General features: G+C 34.8%; 3 protein-coding genes across 4 annotated transcripts; all 3 read right to left on the bottom strand.

The window, feature by feature from the left end:
• Positions 1 to 3545: 3545 nt before the first annotated feature.
• On the bottom strand, positions 3546 to 4080 carry LOC121795569 (transcription factor bHLH51-like). Its single transcript, XM_042194102.1, is given in 3 exon segments — positions 3546 to 3664; positions 3667 to 3820; positions 3910 to 4080. Coding segments are annotated over 3 exon segments (444 nt in total).
• Positions 4081 to 5223: 1143 nt separating this feature from the next.
• Positions 5224 to 11507, bottom strand: LOC121795567. The gene is made up of 17 exons (XM_042194100.1): positions 11478 to 11507; positions 11062 to 11145; positions 10284 to 10343; positions 10090 to 10134; positions 9711 to 9910; positions 9154 to 9582; positions 8940 to 9024; positions 8633 to 8827; positions 8454 to 8543; positions 7511 to 7573; positions 7343 to 7417; positions 7014 to 7064; positions 6848 to 6925; positions 6416 to 6550; positions 5797 to 5901; positions 5648 to 5713; positions 5224 to 5401 (listed from the first exon to the last, which is right to left on the bottom strand). Exons 1-17 carry the CDS (start codon positions 11505 to 11507, stop codon positions 5297 to 5299), a joined length of 1896 nt encoding a protein of 631 aa, XP_042050034.1. The 3' UTR covers positions 5224 to 5296.
• Positions 11508 to 12167: 660 nt separating this feature from the next.
• Positions 12168 to 14730, bottom strand: LOC121794389 (tobamovirus multiplication protein 2B-like). 2 transcript variants are annotated; one of them, XM_042192530.1, is made up of 5 exons: positions 14508 to 14730; positions 14285 to 14350; positions 14139 to 14203; positions 12654 to 12744; positions 12168 to 12525 (listed from the first exon to the last, which is right to left on the bottom strand). In XM_042192530.1, exons 1-5 carry the CDS (start codon positions 14637 to 14639, stop codon positions 12484 to 12486), a joined length of 396 nt encoding a protein of 131 aa, XP_042048464.1. In that variant the 5' UTR covers positions 14640 to 14730; the 3' UTR covers positions 12168 to 12483. The 2 variants fall into 2 exon arrangements, with proteins under 2 accessions (XP_042048464.1, XP_042048465.1); XM_042192531.1 differs by having other exon boundaries at positions 12168 to 12522; positions 14508 to 14727.
• Positions 14731 to 17045: the final 2315 nt, after the last annotated feature.

The raw sequence follows: 17045 nt of genomic DNA, 5'->3' as shown, positions 1-17045 counted from the left end.
TTCTTTCTCATTTATTCTTATTGTGAGGGTTGTAGACCTTGGTCGAAAATGGCAATAAATGGCAAAAAAAAATTACTCATTCACTGCCCCAAACTATTGTGTCGATTTAAAATTAAAGAAATATCTTTGATTAATTTTGTTAAATTTCATCTAAACTTCCATCGTGTCAAGGGAGTTGTATTTCTCTCAACAAAATCTCAACAAACTGGTAAAAAAATTGACTAGTTCCTCGCTTTTCTACATGCTGTTGAGACTCTGAGTAAAAGAGCTCAGGCAGAAGGGCAAAGTAGAAGGAAAAAGACAAGAAAATGTTTAGTGGTTAGGTATATCAAGGTGGCAATCCAATTTGGCACGTGACGTATGTCCTATCAATATACATGTGGATTGCAATTCCAACTAGATTCATAAATGATTAAAACATACTTTTTCCCAAAAAAAGCATTTAAATAAATTATGAAAAAAATATGCCAAATTTATTGACAATCATACACATAATATAATATTTATAAAACTATACACATACAAAATTTTAAAGTGAATAATAAAAAATGTAATCATATTACGCTAGATATTTAAAATTTCATTGGACTGCTTATCTATTTTCTTGATATCTGGAGTATAATACTCCTTTCATCTCACAATAAGAGTTACATTTTGCCATTTTTGTCCGTCTCACAATAAGACTCACATTTCATTTTTTTCATAAATGGTAAGTAGGTCACACATTCCATTAACTCACTTCAATCACAATTTATCATAAAACCAATATAAAAAAGTGGGTCTCATATTCTCCACTATCCTTTTCAACCTACTATTCTTTATCTTTCTTAAAACTCTTGCTCACAATAAGAGTGACTCCTATTATGGGACGGAAGGAGTATAATCTACATAAATAAAAGTATGATGATAACTTAATATTTTCATGGTATATTTGACAGAATTTAATGGAATAAAATTAATTTTTAAAGAATACTTATTATTATTAGCAACGGATAACACCCCTCAATAAATAGTAACAGTAGTAGATAAAATATCACCAAAAGCGTAAAATAGTCAATCTGTTAGTAATAATTTTCACAATTTTTTTATATCAATATAGTGTAATACAAATATCAACACATTGATATGATAATTTCAACTCAAGTATGAGTCAACATAGTTTTATTAATATTGTACCGGCATTATATTGAGATTTTTTGATACATTTATTGATATAAAATTTTATCAAAATATACGGAAATTGAAATAAAAATTATAAAATTTCATTATCCGATCATCATCGGAACATATGCAACTGATATCTCGTTAGAATCTTTATGAAATTACCTTTAATTTGATATATTTTTTATGAAAAAATAATTTAAATTGAGAGACTTAAGTAAAGTTCAAGGGGAGAGAAAATGAATAATTTTAAGTACCATGTATAAGAATTAATCTTTTAAGTTTAAGGCCATCCGCAAGTCTGTCACTTATCCGTCCCTTAAATTACTATTCATGGGCCTTATTGTACTTTTTTACTCCATCTCTTAACTAAGGGACGAAACCTGCAACCCTCCATCTCTTATCCGTCCCTTAACCGTCCCTTAAATTACTATTCATTCAATTTCATTTTTTTTATTTCCAATAAAATCAATTAATAAAAACACACTTCATTAAAAATAAAATAAAATTACAACATAAAATCCTAAAAAAATTAAAAACCTCATTGATAAAATCCTAAAAAAATTAAAAATACATAATTTAAATAAAAGAACATATTTTTTATGGTGAATTAATTTGTGGGAATGATTTGATATTTATAGAAGTGATATTTATCCATCTCGTCCCTCCTGGACGAGATAAGTGACGGCTAAGGGACGCGTTGCGGGTGGCCTAAAATATGTGTAATTTACTACCATGATATAATTGATAGGAGGCGCAGTGAGTATTTTTTTTCTTCTAATGTTTAGTCCTTTTTTTATCAAAAATAGTTTTGTTGATAATTTAATGTAAAATTGATAAAATATGAGAAAAAAATAAATAAAGTGGTAAAATTGGAGGGAGAAATAGAAAATGTGAATAAAGTATGAGAATTGATAAAAATTCTCTTATTCTTGCTTCCTTCGGTCTAATTCCATCTTGAATTTAGGTTTTGGTTGATCTTATGAGTGGAGGAGTTGATCCTAGGGAGTGCATTAGCAGTAGTATTTCTAGATAGCAGATAGTCGCTGCAGAAAAATTGGCGAGTAGAAAATTGTGGAAGAAAAGTAGAAAGATTTTTTAATTTTTGCATAGTGGTAAATGTTGAGGCAGAATTTTAGGAGGGTAGAAGTTTGAAGAAGAACGTGTATGTAGGTAAGAGGAGAGAGAAATTAATAAAAAAAGGCAATTACTTGGTAGTACTGTGTCATTTACTACCATGATATAATTGAGAGGAGGCGCAGTGGGTATTTTTTTTCTTCTAATGTTTAGTCTATCTTTTTATCAAAAATAGTTTTGTTGATAAATGATATGTGTTTTAATATAAAATTGGTAAAATATGAGAATAAATAAATAAAGTGTGTAAAATTGGAGGGAGAAGCAGAAAAGGTGAATAAAGTATGAGAATAGATAAATACAGACTTGCTTTTCATTTTAGTTCTATCTTTGTCTCGCTATAAGTGATTGATTTCTATTGTACACGGTATTTTAAAAAAATGATATTTATCGAGTTAAGTGAGAAGAATAAAATGGGAGAGGGGATAAAGTAGATGAGAAAATTAGAGAGTAAAGTATAAAAAAAATAAAGTAAGAAATTAATACTCCATGTTTTGTTTTTATTTAAAAATGAAAACAATAATTTGTAATGAGATAATTAAAAAAGAAACTTAATCACTTGGGATAGGATGGAGGGAGTATGCAAACTAATTTAGGTGAATAGACAAAAATGGAGATATAGAGTAATTTTTTGTTTTAGTTACAAATTGAATGCTTAGCATAGTAGAAACTAGAAAGTGGTCTTTTTTAAGCACGTGGATTCGGAACCCTCTTCATCTTAGTACAATTAAAGTACAATTTCCTTTTTTGAAATTGTTAACAGAAAATGCGAAATTTTCTAATGAATTCAGTATTCATATTTGACGAAATGTAATTGTAAGGCATGAATGATTTGTCCTTACTTGCTTAATTAAAAAGAAGAAAAGCCAAAAAAAAGTATTAAGGTGTACATGATCATGAGCTTTACAGGCTAGTTTCCACTAAAACTTTTTATCTTCTACTAGTATTTATTAATTATGGATGATAGTATTACACATATGTGACATGCAACGTGTACTTCCACAAGCATATTATATGATGAGTCATAATGCATATGCATATATATATATATATATATATATATATATATAAACCCTATATATATATATATATAGGTTCATGATCAATTGAGATTTTTTAGGCTAATTGAGAAATGAGATGAAACATCAGCCACTCATTTTTATTAAATGAGTGGTCCAGATTTTGCCACACAAAAAATATTTTTAGATTAATTTATTATGAAAGGGCAGAACGGTAATTTCATATTTTAATTAGGGGATTCTGGTGAGGGTGCTGGTGTATGTCGGCTTCGTGATGTCGGCTTCGACAATGGTGGCTTCCAGCGCTTTCAGCGCGCTCCCGATCTCTGCGAAGAGCTCCGGCCGATCGACGCCTTGATCTGCTACGATCCGTCTTCAATCTGATCGATGATCACCTCGTCGATCTCGCTCGGCACGCCGCTGCTGATTTTGCTCGCCTCCTTCGTCCTCTGCCGCTGCTCCTTCACGTGATCCACCACGTGCCCCAATAGCGCCGCCTTGTCCATCTACATTGATCAGAATCGGTCAATTTAGTGAGAATTTTGATTCGATTTTAATTTGATTTTGATTTGATTCGAGAGAGAGGGAAAAATACCTTTTCGAATTTGGGGATGAGTTTGCGGAGAGTGGAGAGCTGAGCGTTGATTCTGTCTCTGCGGCGTTTCTCGACTTCGCTATGGCTTCTGGAGGCGGAAGTGGAGGCGGGAGGGAGGAGCCACAGCGGTTCGTCGGTGTGATTGAGGATTGGCCAGTAGCAATTTTCCATTGACACGCTTCAAATCATTGCTGGAGATCGTCTCCGACGAGATCTGCAACAAGGCGAGCTCGTGCGCGATGAAGCTGCTGATGCAGATGCTGGAGGCGTCGAAGAAGTCGAGGCTGAAGGCGATCAAGGCCGGTGCGATCTGCATGTTGGTGGAACTGCGACCAGAATCGAGCAGATCTAAATGCGAGAGGATTATGCAATTGATCAATTTTGATTTTGTTACAGTGTTTGTCAGTTGTTGACATTTGATATATAAGCTGGTGACACTATGATAACTATGGTTCATATCGTGTCAACGGCACATACATGTCATGTCAACTACGGTACATATCGTATCAACTATACATACAAGCCATGTCAACTGTGTTACAAGCCATGTCAACTACACGTACAACCATGTCAACTGCACATAGAAACCATGTCAACAACAATTATAAGTCATGTCAACTAGACATACAAGCCATGTCAACAATCCGACACATTAAAACACAAAATGACACTTATACCCCCGTGTTGACATAATGTGATAGCTGTTGACATTTAGTTAATCTTGTGGATTAGTGGCTGATATTGCATCTCATTTCTCAATTTAGCTAAATAATCTCAACCTAACAGGACCCTATATATATATATGCCTATGCCTAGTTGTGTGATCAAATACAAAAAGATAACTAATAGCTAAATATTAATTTTGTATGTTAAAAATATCAACATAAAGACATAAATTTATCAATCTTTTTTGTGTTGATAAATCATGTCTTTATGTTGATATTTAAATTTACATGTTGTATTGATATAATTATATCTTTGTGTTGATAATTTTAATACACAGTATTGAAAGTTATTAGTTATTACTGTAAATTAGTTAGCATACTAACACAATCATGTATGGCTATGCCTATACAAAGTGGATATCTACTAACTCTCATACTTTGCATGATAGCATCAGATTGCTAAGATTTTTTATGGTGCTAAAATATGAAATAAAATATTATTAGCGATATTAAAGGAAATTAGTTTGTTATGGTTTCGTGTAAACTAATAAGAAGAAATACATGTAATATGATTTGCAATTTCAAGTACAAAAAAAGATACTCCTAGTTTAAGGGAAACAATTGAGCTATTATTATGCCATTTGATTAATTCAACAAGAGTAGCAACTGACAATCTAAACTCATCTTTAATCGTGCCAAAAAAATAATAAAATTGGACACATTTAGCATAAAGGAAAAATATAGTAATTTGCAGCAATTACTATATTTTCAATGCACATGAGACGATAATCTGACAAAACGCTGAATTGCTGTGTCTCTACAAATAACTGCAAAACACACATATTTATGTCTATAAAGAAGTTGCATGAAATCAAGATGAAGGGGTTTAATTTTGGGTTTAGCCAAGTTAATTTTTTCAATGTTGACTTGGACTGAATAGGATTTGAAACAACTTTTTTAAGTAAACAATTGAATTTTGTCAAGAAAGTCCTAAACAATTGAAATTTGACAGGGAAATGATACAGATCAAACAACAACATTTACAATGAAATGATGATTGGTAAAGCATGTACCTTGATAAAAGGCTGGTCTTTTATGGGGAATGAATCAATGTAGCTATCTTTAATAAGTATTGCAACCTGAAATGAAACAATCAACTCTTACCAAACACTCACTACAGACCTAATTATACTTTGAGATAGAGAGATGTAGGCAATATGACCTTCTCATTGGATTGTACATTCGTGATCGTGTGGAACCTCAAATCCGAACAAATCGATTCCAGATATTTCCTCAACGCGCTTACAAGTTTAATGGCATATCTCGACTGCAAGTCACGATATGTATTTAATGAAGAGACAGCATATAGATGAAACAAATCAAACTAGTGTTGCAATTTTCTTGATGATCAAAGCCTTTTGTTTTCAACTAGTACATCTTTGTATAACACAGGTGTGGATGAGGAGGGAGGTCAGGACTTATATGGTTATGTTGATCTGATTAAGATATTTCTATAATATCTTTTCTTTTTAAGTAGATGTTATCCTCATTAAATTACAGTGCAGAATAGTAGTACTTCAGAAAGATTATTTACATTTACTAATTCCAATACAATTAATTTCTTCCCACTGAATTTAGGAGTGTCCCTTCTTTATATTGAGTTTTCCCTGTGTTCTTTCTTACTTCGTCGAATCAAGCATCAATATAGTACTGGCTTAAGAGGTGCAAAACCAATACCAGAAACAAGACCACAAGAAATACTTCAAAACAAGAGAAATACTAGAAAATAATGTTCAGCTCCTAATGATAGTGAAAAGGAAGAAAATTTGACTTGGTTGTACCTGCACTGCATCACATTTATAAACTGGATGTCTTGGAGCATCAGAGTCTTCACACGACAACTTCGAGTGGATAGGCCTAAGTTCCGAAACAAGCCATTGATGTCGGGGGAGTTTAGGAAGACTACAAGACGTCACCTAGACCAGACAGTGCAATAATAGAGATTTTTATTACATAGTAAACATTCAAGGAACCATAAGAGCGAAAAGATAATGCTATATGGGCATCAGAACTTCCTGCGTAAGATTAATGCGATGAACTAAACAACTGAGAAACAGAGTTATTGAGGGTCCTAAAAGAGGTCGACGTTTCAAATTCATGGATTAAAATGTAGAAAACATAAAATAGATTTTTGATCTATCTAGACTGAGAGAAAATAAAACAAGTGGCCCATCAGTGGATCTGATGTATTAATGCATAGAAATTGGACTTACATAGTCATTCATTAGATTAATGTGAACAAGATTAGGAGCTCTTCGTTTCAGATCAGTTAGTTTATGTTGTGTGCCAACCTGCATGAAATTTTTGAATAATAATGAGTAGTTTTTTGAAATGCAGGTGTTCAGAAAAAAGCATTTGATTGAATCAACTAAAACTCACAATGAATGGAACAGGAGCATCCAGAAAATCCACCATCCTCGCTGGTAGAATCTGCAGAAACAGATAAAATCGTAGGATGATTCACATCTAAACAAGAAATATTTGTGTTTATATAAACTTAAGGATACAACATAACTATATAAGTGGTCCCTGCATTTTTTCCACAAGAAACAGCATATGCATGAAATCAAATCTTCGTCATCTTTACATATTTTATTGCAAAAGGTTTTTCCTTTTTACAGGTATTTATTTAAGATCTCTTGATAGTAGTAAATAGTGATCTGTGATCAGGAGTGGAAACAAAATATAGAGTATATGGTAAAACTTACTGGAAGAAATAAACTCTGCCAGTCAAATGGACGAATCATAGGGATGACGGACAACACCACAGCTGATAGAATACCCTTGTACAGAAACAAGAAAACAAAAGGTAGTTACTTCTTTAAAATGAGAAAAGGAGAACTAGTTTTTATCAATTTCAAGGGGAGAAATAGTACCAGGTTTGGGCACATCATAATAATATGTTTCTCCAACAATACACCAGTGATCAAGGTAAGGATCTAGACACAGGAAACTCATCAGACTCGAGGAATTTCATAAACAGCATTAAACTTAACAAACATTTCGCAGTAAATCTAGCCAATTCTCATTGGAGATATCTTATTAGTATTAAAGGTAGTATAAGTGCTTAAAGTAATTCTGCTAGAAGTTTTCTGTAATTAGCATTTCCTTTGCAGAACATCGTCTTCCGGCATGATCTGAGGATCAGTAACGGTATCCTATAAAACAAAGCATTGCTCCTTCATAGAACATAGATGGAAAGTACTAAACAGTACGAACAAGTTAAGCACTAAAGAAAGGCCAGATCTTTTCCATTAAATTCAAGGAACTGGAGATGCATTTCTTCATCTCTGAAAATAAATATTGGTTCTAGAAAAGAATGATACATGTAGGTCTTGCAACATGAGAAAATTTGAATATTACAGAATACTACTCTAGCTGCAATGAAGCCAGCAGTTTTTACCAATCATCTCTTTCCACTTAGCACCATAGCAAAAGGATCAATAAAACTATCATGTTAAAACTTCTTTTCATATCAAATTTTACTACACAATGGTTGTAAATATTCTAGTGTGAACATATTTGACTGTGTTGGAAGTTTCAATAGCTGAACCAAGTATTCCAAAATATTTGTGTAGCTCACTGTCGAGCATCTGGACATGGGTAATTTTGTTGGATGTTCAAATTAAGATAAAATGACTACCATGATGAACTATAAAGTTAGGTTATAATTGGAGTGTTCAGGGTTGTTCTGCTCAGAATGCTCACTTAAATATATTTCATGTTCAAGATAACATTTTTTTAGAGGTATACTTCAAACACACCATTCAAATTTATCAAAAACGGAGTCGTAAGGATTGAAAGTTTAAAAGGGATTACACTGTCAAGAGAAAGAACTCGACATATTGTAGATATTGACCATAGAGAGAGTGAAGAAGCTTCCTCGGCATTAGCTAATTTTAACTTGACCTTCAAAATTAGAAAGTATTAGTAAGAATGGTTTTCTAATGCACAGGGAAGGTATCACCAAAAGCTGAATAATCATTTGACAATATAACCTCAGAATCTTCCTTAGAAACTTTCGTTATTTTATCAATATACTTATCAGAGTATCCAAGGTCAGAAGTGGAGAAACGTCGAAACTCAATGGGCTGCATATGCTCCAGCGGCTGAAAATTGATTTTGCTTCCTCTTCCAGGAAGATTAAGACGATGATAGCAACAAACTATCTGTAGCAAATCATTCTTATTTTCCTGACATAGAGATTTCAGAAACAGCTGACTTGAGCATGAGAAGTCACGAAATGGCAATCTAAATACAAGATATATAGCTTAGGAAGCGTTCCTGAAGGCATTATAAACTCACCCTTGACCATTCCATTATCACCTCATCAGTTGGATCCTCATCCTGGCTAGTGGAACCATCATCTGACGCCATACTTCTAGCTGGACTGCCAAAACAAAGTACATTTTAAGAAAAAAATATTGAGAAAAACAAAAGATGGTAATTGTGTTTGAACAAACTCAAAATTTGGACAAATAATATTGTAGATAGGTGGATGTATAATTGTATGGAAAACCCAAGTAAATTGTTCTGTCGCCTAAATAAGGATTCGAGACTCCGAATGCTTGTTACTGATTGGTTTCCCGAATTCGCAGATGGACTATCAAAGGTTTTGCTAGCAGATGGACTATCAAAGTTCTTGCTACTATCCTTATCCAAATCCTTCATTTGGCAATTCTCTGATGCATCACTGGCCGTAGCACTCCTAGGAGAATTTTGACACCTTGATGATGCCTCCTTATCAGATATAATGCCTGCTGCTGCTGCAAGAATTGCAGCATGTTTAACAGGGATTGCAGAGGCCATCCAGTTTGTGTCACTTGCAGAACCAGGAGGCTTCACATTTAAATGCTGTTTTTGCATAGATTGAGGAGGTTCAGTGGTAGCAAGAGCCATTTCTTCAACAAAGTTAGTAATCCGATTCAGACGATCTTGTGCAACCATGCTGCATACAGGCCACGGAACATGAAAATAATTACATAGTGGAGGTAAACAGAATCAAGAGTTGGATGTCCATTAAGTTAGATAAGACTTCCGAGACAGAAAAATCCAGAAAGTTGTTAACAAACATACCTGTTCAGTATCTGATAATGTAATCCGAACAGTGGCACCTTTGTCAAGATACAATAACAATGTGGAGCAGCAATCAACCACCTGCTGCCGACAGAATTTGGCTGAGGAAGAGGTGATCGAGACCCATATATGGTAGGTGGCCTCTGAACAATCTCTTGAACTCGCAAGCAAACACCATAAAGTGTTGCATTGCCTGCTACCTGCATTAGGCACAAAGAATGTCTTCATAAAACCTTGACACACTCTAATACTAGAATATAGAGTCTGTAGTGGAGGAAATTTAAAAGAATAGTATTTGAGAAGAAACATTAATAGTATAATAATTCTTCTGTCCGTTCGAAACAAGCAATGGTAGGAGAGAAAATAAACTTGGACTTGCCTTTAGTGAAAATATAAATGAGAAATCATCTCTGGTCAAGTGTTCCTGAGGACAAATCAAACCAAACAAATAAATTATGTTTCGTCATAGCAGAAGACGAATAATAATAACAAGTCATAAATTCAATTATTCGAAGGGAATATCTCAATTCTTAAGTGCTAAGGAGAGTACATATGAATGTATTTGGTGCATACCTGTCCATAAACAAGCCCATTCAACTCACTTAATGATGGTGATCTCTCCAGTACACGAGCCTAGGTGAATAAAAGGGTAGATATTAGGCAACATAGTTAGAAACTAAACGAAGTTGCACAACAGAAATAAGAAACTCCAGCAACTTGACTCGATGGGTTATTTGCAAATAAGTTCTTTACTTTCAAGGTCTAACATCTTATATTTTTAATATGCAGATATTCTATCTTCAAATAAGCAAAACCACATATGCACAGCAAAACCAACATAAAGGCTGGTTGAACATTTTGAAGTAGATATATCGACTTCCTTAGGAAAATCAAATCGAAATATAACTCCCAAACTGCATCTCAACAGTGGCAATCAACAAGAAATGTCTGTCAGCACAGCCAAAGTCTATATTGGTTTATTAAATGCACAAGAACTATTATGTCAGAATGTTAACGAAAATCTTTCATGTATAACAACATATTATGAACTCCAAACAACAATTGTATTCTTATTGGAAAGTATTGCTCTAATACAGAATACGACTCAAAACAAAGATATTGATGATGTATTCCTCAATACTTATTATTAAGAAAAACAGCCAGAGTTACAGAGCAAGTTCATATGACTGTGACCATTCTAAATGAATAAAACAAAGTTACCAAAAGTAAAGTGTACAACTGTCAAAGTGTTACGCATATTGAGTGACTCGAGTCATATCCGAGTTCAAAATATTCAAAAAACTTAAGAAATCTTATGTCCATATTTAGAGGAGTTTGAGAAATCACATACCTTAACACCTGAAGGAAAGCAAAATGCAGCAAGATCCTGTAATTGCAATTCCAACTTCTTTCTAGGAGGATACATAAAGAGCACCTATTGGACACAAATCGGAAAAAAAATTAATCAGCCTAAATACAGTTTCAGTCAGTAAAGACAACACTAAGCACAATAAGTTTCTGAGTGAAGCAAATAGGCTCACTGGATAGACTATACTTTGCATAAAATTTGTATGGTTATATCTACTATGGGGGAGCTTCTAAAGTAGCATCAGATCAAAACCAAAGGAAAATATATTCTTTGCGTAGACTACAAAAAAAAGAGCAATCCAAACCCAGAACCATACATGAAAACGATGGTGCTCATGTAGCATACTACGATTACTTGGATATTATTAAAGCTTTTGTTACCATCCGTAAGCAACCAACCTGAGGATCCATCATTGCTTCTGGTGACATTTGGCTACATTTGAGTGTGAAAAAAAAATGCACGTAATTTCCCTGTTCATTTCATATCATTGCTTCTGGTGCCATTTGGCTACATTTGAGTGTGTATTTCTCTTACAAAAAAAAGATATCCATTGAATCCACAAAAAAAGAATACAGTGATGAAGAATCTCGATCTCTGTACCTTTTAGATCGTTACTAATTCTGGAATTAGGTTGTTGAAGAATGGTTTCGTTCTGCATATGTCATTTGATGCAAGTGTGTTTGCGCATGCAGAAGAGGGAGGTTATTTATGCGAAATGCAGAATCTCGCCTGAAACTCAAACTGCCTTCATACATATTTGCAAGAAAAATTAATAATACTTACACGTAAAAATTTATATAAGTGTAACTAAATGTGTGCTTCAGTCTTGTATGCATTTTATATACCATACATATTATTACGTGTATATTTATACAAATACTATATGGTCGTTTTTTATTTTATGTTTTGAACAATATATGGTGACATGACTCGCATCGTTTGGAATTTGGATCTTGTACAATATGATGCTAACCATTAATTTTTTTAATAGTTAACAGTCAGCACTTAAAGATTTTACTGCTATGGGGAGGACCAATTTACTTAAGTTAAAAGACTAAAAATCACCCAACTTTTTTTTAATAATTGAATTCAAAACCGAAAAACAATATACTATTATTGAATAAATAGTCGATACGATCGTAACAATCTTGATTCAAGATGAACTAAGAACATTTAAATTTGTAGAATCCTGCCGAAAAATGAGCACTGGGCGGCCTATAAGAAAATTTCAGTTTATTTTAACAGAGCTTGCAATTCTGGCAGCGCCTAAGATAGGTCATAAGGACCAGATCCTGCTCGCTCCTCGCTGATGGCGGTGAGGCTTAGGGGAATGCACAAAAGGTGTTTGAGTTATAGTGTATGCGAGGCATCAGTGTCGACAAATGCCTTGCAAATTACAAAGGTCTAGGTCACCCGTGAATCGTGCTCCGAAAGTTTAAGGTCCTGCTGAACAACGAACATGGTTAACTACATTCAACAAAATCACACATCAAATTGCCAAATTTGTAGGAGGGGGAAGTGAAAAGGGGACAAAAGCAATGAGAGCTGAAATACAAACACAGAGAGCTAAGTACCTGTTGAACAAGGTCAGCTCTGGACAAAGGCTTAAGCTGGCTGCTTTGCATATGGGAAAGTAACTGAACTACAGTATCAAGATGAGGCAGACTGCAACAATTTAATTCTTAAGTGTCATTGCAAAGTAAAGAAGAAAAGAATAATTAATAAAACTGTAGAAGTAATAAAAATTCCAGTGATAACATTGTTGTTGGTTTCTGTTACTTCACTGGAAATGTTAGTCATTGCTACCGAAAATGTCGGATACAATCATATAACGCTGATGCACACAATATGAGAGTGTATTCATCAACTGAATTTGGAATAAGTAAGCAGACACATTGCTAGTACATGAGGCACAGAAACCAGCACATATAGAGGATACAGAGCTAAATAATAGTTATAACTTCCACTCTAATGAGAATCTGCTTGACAATAAAATGCAATGTGTTCAAGCTTGGCAATGACTAGTTTAATCAGCATAAATCATCTGCCTACGAAAAAAAAGAAAAGGCAGCTACCTTGATTATTAATGAATCTGCAATTTAACCTCACGTTTGTGTGTACAAAGTACTCCAGCCATTTGAGATTCTTTAATGAGCACTTTTATAACTCAGGATAGGTCTCTAAATGGTAGCTGTATACACAATTATACTATAACCAATATATCATCTAATAAGTTTCACTCCTAAACTCAATGTAAAGCCTAAACAGACATCATCGACGTGTTAAACTGCCTAAAGGAGTTCTGTTTAGAACATGTAGCAGAAATCCCAATCACCACAATAATAACCATGTACAAAAGCACCAAAATGACTCCACATGAATGAGGTCTTGTTTAGAATTTGATAGATCAAGAACACAAATCATATGAGAATGTTCAACTATTAGCGACCATCTATACACATGTCGGTGTTATATTGTGCTCCGTGGAGCATTACACTTATGTCATATCTGTTAAGCCTCAAACAAATTCCTCACTTTCATTCATCTCTGGAGGCATGGGTGTTCATGTATCGAACCAATCTGGAATACATCTTGCTACTTAGTTGTACATATGACATCACAAACACTAATCTCTTTGCCATATTACCAAGAGAATGTTCAGTACTATTTTCCATACCCTCTCTGATGTGGTTTTGGGAATGAGCCAAGAGCTTTGTCAGTACCCCCATTCCCCTTAAATTTGGCATTTTAATGTCACGTAGTCGGACCTCATACTTATAATGTATTTCCTTCTCAGTCGCTTTACTCTTTTCTTGATCTTTGAGATCCTTAGAAACATAATCAGATGTGAACCGAACAAACATAAGTGATTCTAAAATAGTAAAAGTAGGTTAGATACGAGTCGCCACATTTTAATTTAGGGGGCTTCATGGTAACATGTTCTATTAATGAAAGAACAGACTGAAGAAAGAGAAGCTGTTCTAAAGTGGCAAAATAGAGCTTTCAAACAATAAAAATGACTAAAGAAAGAGAAATAATTTTAAACTAGCAAAGCAGACCATTGCAATCCTCTTTCAACATGTGTGTCCAGAGATGAAACAACTTGAGGCATCTGCTCCAATACCTGCATCAAATTCAAATAATCTAGGTATATTCTATAATGATCTCATTCAGATTCAAGTTCAGCTTAAGAAAATGCACTTACTGACTCTGTGTTTTTTATGGTGGAAGTCATAGACAGAAGATTTCTTGGAAGCTTCATTAGTTGAGCCTGAGAAGGTCTATAGGTTTTTACATTTAAATTTTAATAAATCTAGAGCCAGGATCTCGAAACAATTTCACGTGAGAGAGCAAAAGCACAGATTCACTAAAAGTTTAATTATTGATTCAAACAAGGGCAAATCGGAAATTGAGAGAGAGAGACTGACGCGAGAGGGGGAGGACTGGAGCATGAGATGAAGAAGATTGGAGGTGGACTGTACAGACTGCGAGATTTGATCAGCCACAATTTTGGGTGATCCTTCTCTCCTGCCGCCGCCGCCGCCGCCGGTCGCAGCCATCGGAGATGAGGGTGTGGTGGAAGGAATTGTATTTTACGGTGAGACCGTTGTATGTATATTTGGATTACAATTAGTATAGTAGTTACGTATATTTAATTCTTTTTAATTACATTCATATCCAGCTGAAAAATAGAGTACTCCAAGAATTTTTAAAATAAAAAAATTATATATTAAAAAACTACAATTATTTTAATTTTTTAAGAGAGTTTTTCTCATCGAGACCTATCGGTTATCAAATAGTGATGCTTTTGCGACTGTTCCTTCTACATATGAACTGGGGGTGGGTAAAAAACGGTCGATTATGTTATTACATATGAACTAGGGGTAGATAAACTGTTAGTTCGGTTAATAATCGAACTGACTTATCGATTAACCGATCCTAAAAATTGGTCAAAAAACTAACCGGAACTGACCCGACATCTAATTCAGTTACTTAACTAACCGACTCGATTATAACCGGTCAGTTATCGGTTATAACTAAAATAACTTAATGATTCAAAGTCCAACACTTCAACTTTATCCAAGCCCCTTGACCTAGCGGTAAAGGGTGCTGGATACCGCGTCCATCCTGGAGGTCTCGAGTTCGAACCCTGGGTGGCGTAATTTGTCTTTCCTCCTTGTTATAGGAGTTGATTTGTAATTTCCTCTTTCATATATATGATATAAATATATGAAGTTAATTTAAAAAAAAAAAACACTTCAACTTTTAAATTTTCAATTTCAATCTATTATTATTATTATTTCTACCTAGTAATACATAAATTTTGTTTAGGCACTTCAAAAGTTAAAACATTAAATGATCTAAAAACTTTTCTACGATAATTAAGTGAAGGGATATCCTATTTTTAAAATAATGTTTAGACACTTTATTGAGTTTGAGATATTATAAATGAAAGTGACACAAATTAAAATAGACTTTGACAAAATTTGGAAGTAAATTACATTTTCTTCTATTGTGACGCCATATAAAGAAATGCAAAATCAATGTAATATAGATATGAAATTTTAAAAGTCTAAAAATATTTAAAAAGTTTATCATTAAAAATATGATTGAATTAAAATTGAATTTAATTTCGGTTATCGGTTATACAGACCTGTTATCAATAAACCGAATAACCGAGAACCGTTTATCCACCCCTAATATGAACTGTCTTTATTGTAAATTTTGTTATACAAATATCGCAATACAATAACATTTGTTTTTTTAGCTTGGCAACAAATAGTATGGAGATTTTATTCTCGTACTTTTGTGCTTGTGTTTTCTCCTTGATCTTGCGCTTAACCATCCTTCCTAGTCGAGCCATTGGTAGAGAATTGGTTGTTGGAATTGTGCCTTCTTTCTTTTCTGTTCGAGTCTTTTCTATGTTGCTCGCTATTTTTTGTTTCACTCTAATCCAACTTCGCATGCACACACCAAAATTCACAAATTCGCACACAAACCAAGACAAGGGAAAAATTCAAGAACTAAAGAACTAAGAGTGAACTCCAAGGTGGTGCGGAATAAAATTACAACCTATTAAATCCCAATTAAACTGAGTAATTTAATATCCGTCCCTGACAATTGCACGTAGAAGGTACCCGATACCAAACGGGTAGGGTAGGGGTTGGAATAGGCAAGGCCACCCGCAAAGCGTCACGCGGGTGGCTCGTAACCCGTCACGCCGGGACGAGACGGCAGCGTCCCGTCTCGTCCCCAGCCCGCCGAGCGTCCCGTCCCGCCGAGATGGATGGCGAGCCGTCTCGCCACGCGCCCGCGCGACATGGCTCGCGGCGCCATGCGTGACACTCACTCGCCGGCCCGCGAGTGGGCATCGTCATACTGACGCAATAAATCATTTTTTTAAATTCGAATTAAAAAAAATGAAATCAAAAATCTTAAACCGGTAATATTACTGTTTTTTATTTATTTTTTATTTTTTTACTCTATAAATATTCATAATTCATCCTCATTTCACACATAAATACACATCTATTCTTCCTAAATCATCTCCATTTCCTATCCAATTTTCATCTAACCTCTTATCACAAAATGTCCGGGGACGGAAACTCTGGCGGTGGCGGCTCCGGCGGATTTGACATCAACGCGTTCGGCGACTGGGGGGCATGTACAATGTCCTGGGTGGTGGTTCCGGTTCGTCGACACCGGGGGGGTACCAACCACCCCATTTTAATGTGGATGCATACGCCTGTCCCTCCACCCCGAGGTATTCGCAGGGATTATCCCAGATTCGGGAGGATTATTCGGTTGAATCCACTCCGGAAGGAGGACGAGGCGATGGAGGAGGCGGAGGAGGAGGATCTAGGCCGGCATCCGTACAGCCCCAAGGAAACGCTGGCTGTGTACAACGCCTGGATCAACATATCCTACGATCCCATCGTCGGGAATCAACAATACCATAAGTGCTT

This window comes from Salvia splendens, chromosome 3, assembly GCF_004379255.2.
Source record: "Salvia splendens isolate huo1 chromosome 3, SspV2, whole genome shotgun sequence".
Classification (NCBI taxonomy): domain Eukaryota; kingdom Viridiplantae; phylum Streptophyta; class Magnoliopsida; order Lamiales; family Lamiaceae; genus Salvia; species Salvia splendens.
The sequence above is the reverse complement of the archived record's forward strand: the minus strand, read 5'-3'. Positions and strand labels throughout refer to the sequence as shown.

Coding starts and splice junctions, on each gene's coding strand:
- LOC121795567 (XM_042194100.1), bottom strand. CDS start 11,507: ATGTCACCAGAAGCAATGATGGATCCTCAG. Junction 9,911..10,089: donor CATTTATATTTTCACTAAAG/GCAAGTCCAAGT, acceptor TGCCTAATGCAG/GTAGCAGGCAATGCAACACT. Junction 8,544..8,632: donor TTTCTAAGGAAGATTCTGAG/GTTATATTGTCA, acceptor CTAATTTTGAAG/GTCAAGTTAAAATTAGCTAA.
- LOC121794389 (XM_042192530.1), bottom strand. CDS start 14,639: ATGGCTGCGACCGGCGGCGGCGGCGGCGGCAGGAGAGAAGGATCACCC. Junction 14,351..14,507: donor TCCAGTCCTCCCCCTCTCGC/GTCAGTCTCTCT, acceptor AGACCTTCTCAG/GCTCAACTAATGAAGCTTCC. Junction 14,204..14,284: donor CCATAAAAAACACAGAGTCA/GTAAGTGCATTT, acceptor AATTTGATGCAG/GTATTGGAGCAGATGCCTCA.